The 13547-nt window shown below is 47.2% G+C and overlaps 1 protein-coding gene across 2 annotated transcripts in view; it reads left to right on the top strand.

Moving 5' to 3' along the window:
* LOC144101398 (arylsulfatase J-like) overlaps nucleotides 1–13547 on the top strand; it is a 29001-nt gene that overhangs the window by 5085 nt on the left and 10369 nt on the right. For both annotated transcript variants that reach the window (XM_077634541.1, XM_077634542.1), the window contains exons 4-9: nucleotides 1249–1359; nucleotides 3324–3458; nucleotides 3888–4014; nucleotides 5501–5800; nucleotides 6395–6675; nucleotides 10577–10756. In XM_077634541.1, the coding sequence (XP_077490667.1) occupies nucleotides 1249–1359; nucleotides 3324–3458; nucleotides 3888–4014; nucleotides 5501–5800; nucleotides 6395–6675; nucleotides 10577–10756 (1134 nt within the window). The remainder of the gene's footprint in view (nucleotides 1–1248; nucleotides 1360–3323; nucleotides 3459–3887; nucleotides 4015–5500; nucleotides 5801–6394; nucleotides 6676–10576; nucleotides 10757–13547) is intronic.

Raw genomic sequence — 13547 nt, 5'->3', positions numbered from 1 at the left:
CAGTTACTTTCAGTAGACCCTGTATACAAGCGAGATTTCGTGGGGCCAAAAAAAAAATATTTCAGTGCTTATTTTGAGGCTTTTAAGGCCACTTCCACAGGTTTTGGGTGCAGCGAGTTTTGGTGCTCAAGACAGCGGGAAATAATTTAAGATGTGACTCCTGGATAGCGCCGGCACTGGTCATTGCTTCCAGCTGTGCACTCATTTTAATCTCGAGCCTCCATGGCTTAATTCAACGGCCAAATGTACAGCCGAAAGCTTCTAATGAGGGGACGACTTATCAAACTAGACAGTTTCCAGCTATGACTGAACATCGCATGCCGCACGACATGATAAGGGGCACAAATCTTTGATAATTATCTAAAAGCTCAAATTTCTCGGTTTGCCAGTATGCATGAGGCCTTTTTTACAAACACGTAACATTTTAGCACGGTTCTTTTTTTCGGAACGTTATTTGTTATCCATTGTGTGCATTGCGAGGAAGAAAGAACTCAAGTTACGTCACGAAGTACGTGACCTTCTTTGCGGTAAATAATGATGGCAGTTGTGGTAATGGTCCCATGTACCTTTGGATCCTGAATGAAAGTTCTGAGAATTCATTATGAAGGCTGCTAAACAACGCTTGGAAATCTGCTGCGTCATTCTGTAACGCTTGATTTAGTTTTCGCTTCATTTGGTCGTGACGTCAAACGTGACGAAAACATGAAGATGTAGCCAAGCGGCCGGTCTGGACGGGGCGCCTGCAGTAGCTGTCATATCGCCACCTTGTCCAGTCTGGCCGTATCACATGCACCATTCTACGCCGGTTCGTTCCACAGCCACGGCAATTTTTTTTTTCACAGAGGGAAGTGGCGATGAAAAAACTCGTCAGGCCTTTCAAACGCGTCATTGTGCTTCGTCGTAGGTCGGCGCCGGTTCTGCAATGCAGCATTGAGCGTAGGACCCCGATAATACGAATAAAAGGCATCGTGGGTGTGCTTGTGCCCCGACCAGTGTACGTTTTCCACTATACGTCAATGGCAGCGGACGATCATATGAAATAACGAAATTAAATGCTGCAAAATACGACCCCTATTACGCTTAGCTTTGAAAAAGTGATGCAATATCTTGAATTCAGAGGCAGGCCAAGCACCAGGTTGCAGACGGCTGCTAAATATAGCGCCTGAGACGAAATAACCAACCAGTGAAAAAAATGACTGTGTTTGATCCGTATTTTATTCTCTTTTATGTGTGAACACTGAATCCCAGTGGAACCTGGGCTTCTACAAAGAAGATTTCATCCCCGAGAACCGCGGCTTCGACACGGCCTTTGCCAAATGGAGCGGACCGGGTGACTACTGGACACACGTGTCGACTGATGTGAGACACTGTACTTCACTGCTTGTAATGCTTCCCTGAAGCGCCCTTTTCTAGATCACGGAAAGTGTGTTGTGTCCTGCAAGTCGACTTACGAGCATCGTCGCTATTTAAAAAATTTTGCCTAAACGCTCGTATCGTGACTTTTTTGAGTTCAACCCAAAAGTTTCGTGCGTTATATCCGACCGCGTGTCTCATATGCTAAAACGGACGTGTTGCGCCGTCTATGTTCGGAACTATACACTACAGCAAGAAAATTTATTACGGGCAGCGAAACTAGATTCACTCTTTTCGCGATTTCAACATTTCATTGGGTTCAATCCCGGCCGCGGCGGTCGCATTTCGATGGAAGCGAAATTCTAGAGGTCCGTGTACTGTGCGATGTCTGTGCACGTTAACGAACCCCAGGTGGTCGAATTTTCCAGAGACCTTCACTACGGCATCCCTCATAGCCTGAGTCGCTTTGGGACGTTAAAGCCTCATAAACCAAACCATGCCAAATCAACACTTCATCGCTGGTCATTGTTACATTGTAGTCTGAAAACGGTTGAGCGCCGTATGTTCTATCTTCCATGTTATGCACCGATACCAGCAAAGTGCACTTTAGCTCCAATGCCGAGTTGGAAGAAATTGAGCTTTAAAACTGCTTCTATTGCGCTTCAATAACTCATTGCTATGAACGCGGCTAATGTTGCCGCCTTTGTTGTTTTGCCCAATTATGATAGAACCTGTCACGGGGAAACCCGGATAGGCTGGATCACAGGCAGACGCAGAGCGAGAGCTGACATGGGAACAAATGGCCAGCTGCGTGCCTGCATTGTCTTTGGACGACATTAGATCGCCAATAACGGCAATTTTTCCTAGCTATGACATGTGAGGCGATGGCCGGAGCCATCGATCAGAACCAACCTGACGAACACAAACTTCACCACCCGTTATTTTATTTTGTGCACCAACATAAAGCCGCTTGTTCTACCAGCCTAAATCTAGAGCACAAATTTCCAAAGCAATGAAGAACCGAACTGGTTACTAGCAAAAAGCAGGAAGCAGACACCAAAACTCGATTTCGACCAACGTGTGTCACCCGCCGCGGTGGTTCAGTGGTTAGGGCTCTCGGCTACTGATCAGGATTTCCCGGGTTCGAACCCGACCGCGGCGGCTGCGTTTTTATGGAGGAAAAACGCTAAGGCGCCCGTGTGCTGTGCGATGTCAGTGCACGTTAAAGATCCCCAGGTGGTCGAAATTATTCCGGAGCCCTCCACTACGGCACCTCTTTCTTCTATCTCCTACCACTCCCTCCTTTATCTCTTCCCTTACGGCGCGGTTGAGGTGTCCAACGACATATGAGGCAGATACTGCGCCATTTCCTTTCCCCCAAGACCAATTATTATTATTATTATTTTGAATTAAAGTGCATTAACGATGTTCATAACTGGTTAAAGTTAATGGCAGTATTTATTGTTCCACGATGATGATACCAGTAAAAGATGCCTTGCTGCGCGCTAAAGCCACGCAAATACAAGGCAAACGTCAGCAGAAAGTAGCGGTCCGCGAAGGAACGTTCCTGTTGCGACTGCCATTGTGAGACTTAGCAAATTGAACCTTTGAAATGCTGAGGCTATACTAAACGACTCTGCTTTCCGAACCAGAATGCTCGGTCTCCTTTAGCCAGAGACTGATTTGGGTGTAATTCCCATTCGCATGCTTCGTTGGCACCCTGAATGCTCTTTCTGCTTGAAGGTGGTGGTGGTGGTAGTGGCTTTATTAAAAATAATAGTAAAAAGGAAGGAAAAGATTTTTGCTAGCCCCGGCATCTGCCATCGATACTGAAGCACCTGAGCTGGGGCAGCGGAAATAAAGGACAGCAGGCAGAATGAAGAAATGAAATGAAAGAGGTGAGGGGACAGGAAGAGAGGATAGACTTGAAGGTTCCCACTATTTCACGTTTCTTTCATTTCTGGGTGCAGCCAAAGCCGGGAGACTTTCACGGATTCGACCTGCGGCTCAACAGCGAGGTACTCTGGAACCAGACGGGCAAGTACGCAACCCGCCTGTTTACAGAGAGGGCCGTCCAAATCATCCAAAGCCACGACAAAACTAAGGTAAGCTCATTGAAATAGCAAGCTAGACGTAAGCGGCAGTGAAGCCTCCAAAGAAGTTTGTGATTCAAACATATGCTAGTCCTTGAGAGCTCATCAGTATCCAGTGAGTTTACTGATCAGCACCACGGGTTACATTAATAGTGATTTTGTCGGAAGTAATTCAGTGAGTAAGCACGCTTCCAGCGCGGATTGTGAAGGGCTTTTCTGGGTTTGCATTGTGTTTGCACCGCCGCCACCCCTCGTGTAAATGTTGCGTTTACCTTCTCATTACCTCCTTCTTTAGATGCTCAGCCACGTGGAGAAATTTTGGGTAGTCATGAACTGGACAGGCAGGACCCAAAACGTAGACGTTTACTGTATTCCCGCATTAATGCCTCCTGCAGTCGTGTTAGCGCTTCCTTATGGTTCCCGCTATGCCGTGCACTGCAGCCACTCTTCTTGCTCGTGGCCCACCAAGGCGTCCAGGCAGCCAACTCCCACGGTTCTGTTCAGTGCCCTCTAAAGTACCTGCACACATTCGAGGGCATCGGCCTCCGGAAAAGGATTCTGCTGGCAGGTGAGAGAGTAGCAAAATGTACAAGAATACGGGAGGCGCTGAGGGATACAGAGTACGGGGCCAAACTCACAGCGATGGAAAAGTCGATTTAACTCTGCGCCTCAGCCCTGGACAGTGCCCTGCGAAATAAAGCCAAACAACTCATGGCGACAGGAATGTATGGACCCAAACGACGACAGACCTTTTAAAACCACCATCACATTTGGCAGCAAAGACTAATCGCGCATTCGTGACCACCAACAAAGTTATTAATTTGCAGTAAAGCTATTAGTGCTACGATCGGAGGAATCCGTGTCGCCTTACCTACAGCATGAGAGGGCAATAACTAGAAGAATAAGAATGGGGCGGGGCGCATGTGGCAGGTTTTCTCAGATCATGAATGGAAGTTTATCAATATCCCTCAAGAGAAAAGCATACAACAGCCGTATCTTACCGGTACTCACCTACGGGGCAGAAACGTGGGGGCTAGCGAATAGGGTTCAGCTCAATCTAAGGACAACGCAGCGAGCTATGGAAAGAAAAATGATAGGTGTAACGTTAAGAGACCGGAAGCGGGCAGAATGGATGAGAAAAAAAATGCGGATTTATGGCATCCTAGTGGAAATCAAGAGTAAGAAATGGGCTTGGGCAGGGCATGTTAGGCGAAGGCTAGATAACCGTTGGTCCTTAAGGGTAACGGAGTGGATTCCACTAGAAGACAAGCGTAGCAGGGGGCGGCAGAAAGCTGGGTGGGCGGATGAGGTTAAGAAGTTTGCGGGCATACTGTGGGCGCAGCTGGCAAAGGACAGGGCTAATTGGAGAGACATAAGAGAGGCCTTTGCCCTGCAGTGGGCGTAGTCAGGCTGATTCCGATGATGATGACGTACAGCAGTGGGGGAGGAGTTCGGTGCTTTTGCCACCACGGGTGCGCTAGTGTCGCTGGGCATTGGCGCGCTGTGGAGGCTAAGAGGACGCTAAAGGTGTCGACAGAGAGCTACTACGTGAGCTTCGCTTTACAATGGCGAGTTTTAGAGTGCTTAATCGGCCTTCGCAGCAACTACGTCACGAGAAGGTGCATAGCGCGATAACATGGAGCGTGCTTCACTTTGCTATGTCCAACATTATGGAAGGAAGGGTACAACAGGACATGGCTGTTCTACGCCGCTTGCGCTAGAGGGATCAAATGCTACTCTCGAGCGTGGCTGATCAGGCTAGTTCGTAATTCACGAAAGCTAGGAATACACGACAGCGCAATTTTTAGAGTAGGACGAAGAAAAGGCGGGAAACCGCCGCGTTGTCCAATTTATGCACAGTACTTGATGCAGCAGGAACCGCGTGCGACTTTTACCTCTCAAAGTTTCATGGCTAACACCCAGGGCAGGTTGCTACAGCCGAGTTCTCCCCGGCTGTTGCTCACGGCGGGGACTCGGAGGAAACCGCTAAATACGTCAAGAACTAAGTGGACGGAAAGAATCTGGTATCCGCGTTTCTGGTTTCTGCGGTACAGGCGCTCTGGCCGAAGTGGACCGATCCGTGGGTCAGATCTTCGCCACCCTGCACAACCGGACCATGCTCAACAACACGGTTTTCGTGTTCGTCTCGTCCAGCGGCGGACAACCTGTGGACGAGATGGAAGGCAGCAACTGGTCCTTCAACTGGCCTTTCCGTGGCACCAAGGAAACCTACTTCGAGGGCGGCATCCGGGTCCCGGCTTTCATCTGGAGCCCATTGCTTCAGAACCAGGCGCGGGTGTCCAGTCAGCTCATGCACGTCACGGACTGGATGCCGACTCTTTTCCATGTTGCCGGTACACTGTTTCTGAAATTTTTATCTGCACAGAAAAGCTTACGGTGTGTTCTCGTAACGTGACAATAGAGAGTTATAACATAACGCGATCTGCGACCCGCTACCGTGATCCACTTCCGCAAGGCGCCACTGCGCGTGCGTATAACGCCATGGCGAATCTAGATGGCGCTACATTACAGTAAGCTGCGTGCGCACCTGCCGCGTCGGGGCCAATCAGCAATACAAAGTGGTGCCCCGGGGAAGCGGATCACGGTAGCAGATCACGGAACGCGCTAGGCTATAACTTACTAATACGTTCATCGTCAGCTTTTGAGGGTCACGTTCCAGGAAATTCCGGGAAAATCAGCAAGGAAGCAGCTGAAAAGACACTAGGGTGCAGCACACAGTGCTATGTTTACACTCGATATTTCTGTAGGGAGCCTACCTGGCCTGCACTGTAAAGCCTCGAAACGTGACGGGCAACTTCCAGAGATGTAGCCTGACGCAGGGTCAGAGAAGCTCAAGAACACAATGGACATTGCTTAAACGAAGTAACCACTTTGCCGTTACTGCGCAAGGACTCTGTGATGACAGGCGCCGATCTTGTTCCTTGCAGGCGGTGACCCGAAGGTCCTGGGTGACCTCGCCGACTTTGACTCATTCAACCAGTGGCCCGCAATGAGCAAGAACGTCCCGTCTCCCCGCAAGTCTATCATACATTGCTTCGACCTGGCCGGTGCGAACTTTGTCATCCAGCTGGGAAACTACAAAGGCTTCATCTCCAAGCGTTCCAACGTCAAGCTGGAACGGCAGGGGGGCCGATTCCCTGTCGCCGGCTGCGAGCTCAAGCAGGCATCCAGTTTCAAAAGGCGCGTCTCGTCCAGCGAGACATACAAGGTGCGGTCGTCCGCAGACTACCACGGCCATTTTGCTGCTTACGATTTCTACGGAGCTATGTGATCAATACCAGTCGCGAAACTTCCCCAGAGAGAGAGATAGAGAGAATATACAGCGCATACGTTACAAACTACGAGATGGTTACTTAGAGGGGTGGCGCCTAGCGATCATTTTGAAAAAGAAAATGCGCAGTACGAAAATTACATCGACAAATTAATCCTGCAGGTAAGCTGAAAACCAAATCCAGTACATTACAGCACTTCTGAAAAGACGATCGACATGGAGAAAGGCCGCCGCGGTGGCTCAGTAGTTATGGCCCTCGGCTGCTGCCTCGAAAGACGCGGGTTCGATCCCGGCCGCGGCGGTAGAATTTCGATGGAGGCAAAATTCTAAAGGCGGTGTTAGTGCACGTTAAAGAGCCCCAGTGGGTCGAAATTTTTGGAGCCCTTCACTACGGCGTCCATCACAGCCTGAGCCGCATTTGGACGTTACACCCGCGTAAACTTCACCAAACAGGGAAGCATTTTATTTGCACTCCTAGTTAATCATAATCTAACTGCCGCCTGCCATTCAGTTTGCGCACAATACGGTGACCTGGTTGTGAATCTATTGTTGTGATAAATCATGCAGCAGGTCTCTGTTTTCTGATGCCTTCTGCTACTCAGTGTTTGTAATTAATGTTAGCGTACTCTGCCACCAATGCCTGCTGCCGCTTTGTAAACGGCTCCAGGGCCCCAGTCAAGTTGTAGGCAGCAACTTTTAGCCCTGGAGACCGTCCAGTTTTCTGGTGAATAAAGAATTGAATTGCAATTGAAATTTATGAAGCCTAAGAGGTGGTCTAGGTGGCTGATCTAGGTTCCCAGAGCGGCCAGTTGCTCCAGCCTCTCCGACCACGAGGATTCAACCGGTCGCCGACGCCGGATAATTTTTGCCGACTTAGGACGCTCTTACGTTTATAATACGAGGTCTTTTCAGTGCAAGTATAAGTATAAAAACCGGCGCTTGCAGCTCAGCTTATTTTTATTCATTACCCTCTGCATCATATGCGTAACCGGTATTCTCACTGAACGCATATTAGGCAATGGAGTGTTTTTCTTGATTCTCTGTTACCATATTTGTGAGTTATTTCATGGCGAGAGCGAGAAGCCGCGTGTGCGCCGAGATCTGTTCCTGATGTTGTGTTTGTATGATGTTCGTTTTGCTTCGAAAAACCACTATGATAAGGGTTCTGTGGAGTTTCGAAAAAATTTTAACTTGAGTTTACTACTAGCACTGTCGGGTTAAGCGTGACAACATGGCCGCTTGAAGACCAACTGCGAACTTGTTCTCCTTTTACCAAGCAGAGCGATGAAAAAGAATGGACAACTGGATTCTGGGGAAACGAAATTGCTCTATCTGTCTCGCATATCGGCGGACAGCCCAACTGCTCCGTAAGGGAAGGGATAAAGTAAGGATTGAGAGAACAAAGGAAGAAAGAGGTGCCGTAGTGGAGGGCTCTGGAATAATTTCGACCACCTGGGGATCTTTAACGTGCACTGACATCGCACAGCACACGGGCGCCTTAGTGTTTTGCCTCCATCGAAACGCAGTCGCCGTGGTCGGGTTCGAACCCGGGAACTGCGGATCAGTAGCCGAGCGCTCTAACCACTGAACCACCGCGGCGGGTCGATGAAAACTGCCGAACAGTCTTTTTGGTTATAAATGTTGCTATGTTGGTGACTGCAGAACAATAGGCCGGATGAAAAGCAGTGACTGGAGCTTTCTGGAATGTTGGAACTGCGTGTCAATGTTGTCTTCAAGACGCGTTTCACATGGAACAAATCGCAATTGCCTCCTCGGCTGCTGTTTGAAAAACGGAGACACACATTGGAATGTGTGCCGTAAACTGAAAGATCGAATGGAAACGGATCAGATCTTTCGCGTCAAATCATCGCGGGAGGCGAATCGTGTCGTCTGAAAGACGACCTGGAGGCAATGCTCCATTCAACTCAGTTGAAATGTGCATCACATTCGCGGTAGATAAGAGTGAAAATAATACCAAATTAATAAAATAATAAGCTACTCTTTTAACCAAAAGGGCATACCTATTTGCAATTTGGAGGGAAATATCAGAGCGTTAAATTACTTTAGGAGATAGAAGTCGGCATCCGGTCATGTGACGCAGTTCTAAGAAAGCACCACGATTTGTGGAACCAGAAAACAGGCACTGGCCCTCCTCCCATCTCCACGCAGCCGAGATTGGAATCCTTCTTGGACCGTCCAAGAAGCCGAATTCCTAACAACCAGTGCGTGGAGCTTTTGCTCTTTGCTTGGCCGATTTTACATTCAATTCAGATTTCAATTTCTAATGTGAAAAATATCGTTAATGCAAAGTTAATTCCGATTTCATATTTAAATGCAAAATTGCGTTTAAAACTTTATATTGCATCTTTTATTTTTTTATTAAAATTAAAATTGTAACTTGAACTTCAATCTAAAACAATTCGTGATCCGAATGTGCAAACATTTTTAATTTGAAAATTGTAGTTATCTAAATTACAAGTCACAATATTGATGTTTTAATTACAATAGCGGTTCTAATATATTTAAGAATAAATTTGAATACAAAAGTTATTTCTCGTGTATATATATATTTTAATTCAAATGTAAATCTTACCATTTGCCGTTTTGAATGATGCAATTTATAAATTTAAGTTGTAGAATTTTCTTAACGCAAAATATTTTGGAGATCGCAAGGTCCCTATTTAAAAAAAATTCAATAAGGAGGACAGGCACATTTCTTTTTGCAGTAATTTTTTGTGTGTAGAGCACTGAATGCAAACCGGTCTGTGAGTGGCAGTTTGTTACAAAAAAATAGCTTTTCACAGACTTACAGGTTTTTGAAAATTGTCCATAGCGAGCAATGACGGCTCTCGCCGCATTTTTAACTGATTCGCAGCCTAGTTTAGTTTGATTATTTTATTTTGGAGTCTGTAAAGAAAATTTCGACTGCACTTGAAGTGAATCTGCTCGTTGATTAAATTTGTGAAACATTCTATGCATTCAAAAAATTTCGAAATCAGTGGCTATTCGTGTTCCTGGGCTCTATTGTATTGAGGACGAAGGCTTCCAAATGGAATAAAAAAGTACCATGGGTCAAAAAATCCACACCTCCAGCTATTGCTACTGTGAACAGAGCACGAGGAAAGAAAAATCCTGGGGCGGCTACAAATTTTTTTAATGAATTTGAAGCCAATCTAAATCTTGACACCGACAGTTCTGCGGAGACGCCTTGCAAAGCCTTAAAGGGAAGCTGAAACGGTTTTCAAATTGCATGAAACGCTGTGTTTGGGAAGAAGGGACTTTGAAAATCATGTGTGTAAATTTTTTATCGATTCTGTTTTCAAAATGAGCCGCAATCGCTTGTTAAAAATCCGTAGCCGACACGCCCTCTTCGGTTCCGTAAGCGCCGAATAGGGGGATGGAACTGGCGGAAGTGACGCCATTCACGGGTAGTCTGCCGGCCGTCCTGCTTTGCTTGCTGCTTTTCGGCCCGCACTTTGGTGAACGACGGATCCATAATTTGCGAAACGCAGTTCTCAAGGCAGCTGAAGCAACGCGCTACGCAGCAACACAGTCGGTGCTGGCCGGAGATCCCCGTAGACGACGTCACGACGATCCCGGCCATTCGCGGCGTTCGATCGGCGCCCTGAGACGCTGGTGCCCGTTTTCTTCCAAAAAAAACAGCTTTTGCCCTTTTCGAATGCTATATTTTTTTTCAGCGGACTATAAACTATAAAATGCCGCATGGAACTCAATTTTTTCGAAAAGTGCTTTAGCTTCCCTTTAATGGTAAATCCTCGAAGACAAGAACATGAGGTGGATAAAAGTGAAGCGACTGGCGTCGTTCCGATACGCCCAGGTCCTGCAGCAATTCCATGGCAAGAATTTCAACCTCACTGACCCCATCAAGAGGGGCTCGCTGGTGGAGTGTGAAGACGTGCAGAAACCTGGTGCTTGCCTCGTGGGCCGCGGGCCGTGCCTTTTCGATCTGGACAAGGACCCTTGCGAGCAGAACAACATCGTGAAGAAGCATCCCGCAGTAAGTGGTACCACTCAGATTCTATCGTAGGACTCCGCTCGAAATGATTGAAACCAGGATTTGTTTCGCATAGCATCCTGAACGCTAACACCATCCGGAGGGTGTCAGAGTTGAAGGAGGAGGTTGTCGCGAGAGCGGTTAAATCCCCCAACCGGACGCTGGCTATTGTGAAAGGAGAAAGGTATGGCGATAACTTAAGAAGGCTCAGCCAGTGGGTGGTTGCCACGTGATGCACCCGGACAGTAGTTACCTTGGAATGAACAGGAGGGCTACTGCGCAAAGAGGAGGGTGTGGCGAGATCGTAGTAAAGCGTACCAGACGGCTGTTACCACGGGAGTCGTCCGGAAGAGGGTTACCGTGGAAGGAACAGGGTGTGGAGAAAGGAAAGAACGCTTAACCAGAGGATGGCTGGCGTGGGTTGAGGATTGTATGGCAAGAGAGCAGGAAGGCGCAACCGGCGGGTGGGTTGCCACGGGAACCAATGGAGGGTTGTTACCGAAACTGGAGGAGAAGGGTTTTTGTGGAAGGACAAAGGTACGGCAAGAGCATAGGAAGGCGTAACCGGTGAGTAGTTACCAGTTAATACGGGAACCGTAGGGCAGCTAGTTATGTAGGTGGAAGGATAAAGATGTGGCGAGAAAGGAGAAATAGCAACCGGAGGGTAGTTCCCGTAGAAGGAGGAGGGTACGGCGAGAGCATAGCAAAATCATAACCGGAGGGTAGTTCCCGTAGAAGGAGGAGGGTATGGCGAGAGCATAGCAAAATCATAACCGGAGGGTAGTTCCCGTAGAAAGAGGAGGGTATGGCGATAGCATAGCAAAATCATAACCGGAGGGTAGTTCCCGTAGAAGGTGGAGGGCAGGACATGAGCAGACGAATGCGTAACCGCTGGGTGGTAGCCACAGGACCACACGGAGGGTAGCTACACCCTGGAAGTAAGTGTAGGAGCACTATATTGGAAGGAGGAGAGCATGGCGAGGGCGTACGAATTCATAACAGGATGGGTGGTTACTATTAGAGCCATCTGCAGGTTGGCGGCCGTGTAACGAGGAGGGATAGTATGGCGTAAGCGGAGGAATGTAGCATGGTCCATCCGCGCAACGCCTGTGAAGCGCGCCACCTGATAGGGTTATCGATGAATGCGCGCACCTGTAGCGGCGGACTGGAGAGGAGGGATAGTCGAAATACATCATTATCATATTCTCTACCTCAATTTATCTTAAAATATAGATAGCTTGAAAGCGATTGCTGAATCTCAGCTTTGCAAAGCATTAATCGTCCTGCCATGTTTTGCTTTTGAGCTCCACAGAAAAAAAGGTACTTAGAGAAGCCCCGCTTATTGTGTCAGATTCAGTACATAAGCGTTGTGGGAGAGCACAGGATTACTATTACTAGCCCGTGCAGTTGTTCATTAACAGTCCAGTTTACCCGCAAGATGAGCAGTTTTGGGGCTGTCGAGTGAAATCTGCGTTTCTCTGTGCCCTGGTGCCGAGCGCTTTCTGAATTCTTCTTCCCTTTACCTAAACATAAAGAGGAACTACTCGCGCTTGCAGCTGCGTGAAAATAATGTACAACTAAGTAATACATATGTACGGCAAAGCGTAGGCCATCGGCTAGAGGTCGCTCGGTGGTTAAGTTGCCTAAAATTGCTCTGGGAGTTCTTGCTTTCCTGACATTTAATCTTGTTTGACTTGCCTTTTCCTTCATGTCATGTTGCTTAGTGTTTTTGTACTGGACCCACAGTGCCTCGCACCATACCCACGTCCCCGACTTTAAAATGTGCAACTTGGTTACCTGCGTGCACCACAGATGTTTAAGAAAGAAATGAAGACTGAATTTTGTATCATATTTTATGGGAATTAATCCACCTCGATGAACAAGTACCAAATAGCAATGAAGAACCATACGATATTTACTCACCAAACGACCGCACGCGTATAGCCTTGTTTCAATGATTAACTTGAAAAATTGGGGAAATTTTAATTTGACGCGATGTAAGTTTTACCAAACCTAATTAGCACACTATTTATTTATTTGATACCTCAAAAACCCCTGGTATGGAGCATTACATGAGGGATTGCCAATAATTGTCATTAATTTTTTAACAAAAATTGATTCCCTTGTGCGAGTATATTTTGTACGTTGCCTCGCTCAATGCTTGCGTTTCGGCAGCAGAACACCTTTTCCGCAGAGCAGCAGAAGGTTTTCTAGATAGTCTGTGTGACTCACGGAATCTATATAGAGTGAAAGCGGCAGCAGTGGAAATATCAGAAATAATTCGGCTGGCCGACTAAATTTCGTAAAATGTCAGGGCGATGACTTTATGAGATTGAGATGGCATAGCTCTTCTTTCTCCTTATTGGCAAAAAAGAGGCGAGACAGTTTAGAAATGACTAGCAATACTGTCTCTTTCTGGCTTCGAGTTTAAGTACTCTCCAAATTATTGAAAAGAAACGTGACAATTGTGTCGCCTCTGGTGATATTGAGCATACAAATCATACAATCGAAATTAAAAAAATAAAGCTAAAAGGCACTCCCCTTTATCGCTAGTAGAAATAATGCTTATAGAGTCAGCATTGTGCAAATGCTTTAAGAGGTCAGTCTATGGCGTGTTAAATAAGAACAGCCTAAAAGGTTCTGAATACATCGAAGACAAAGAGCCCTTACTTTGTGCTCCCGGAACTATGCGCTTTCATCAACTTGCAAAACAGGCAGCTGTTCTGGCCAAAGGAAATTTCCAGTACAACGAGCATGCAAGTCGCTCAGGCAAAAAAAAAGAAAAAAAAAGATT

This window comes from Amblyomma americanum, chromosome 8, assembly GCF_052857255.1.
Source record: "Amblyomma americanum isolate KBUSLIRL-KWMA chromosome 8, ASM5285725v1, whole genome shotgun sequence".
Lineage (NCBI taxonomy): Eukaryota > Metazoa > Arthropoda > Arachnida > Ixodida > Ixodidae > Amblyomma > Amblyomma americanum.
The sequence above is the reverse complement of the archived record's forward strand: the minus strand, read 5'-3'. Positions and strand labels throughout refer to the sequence as shown.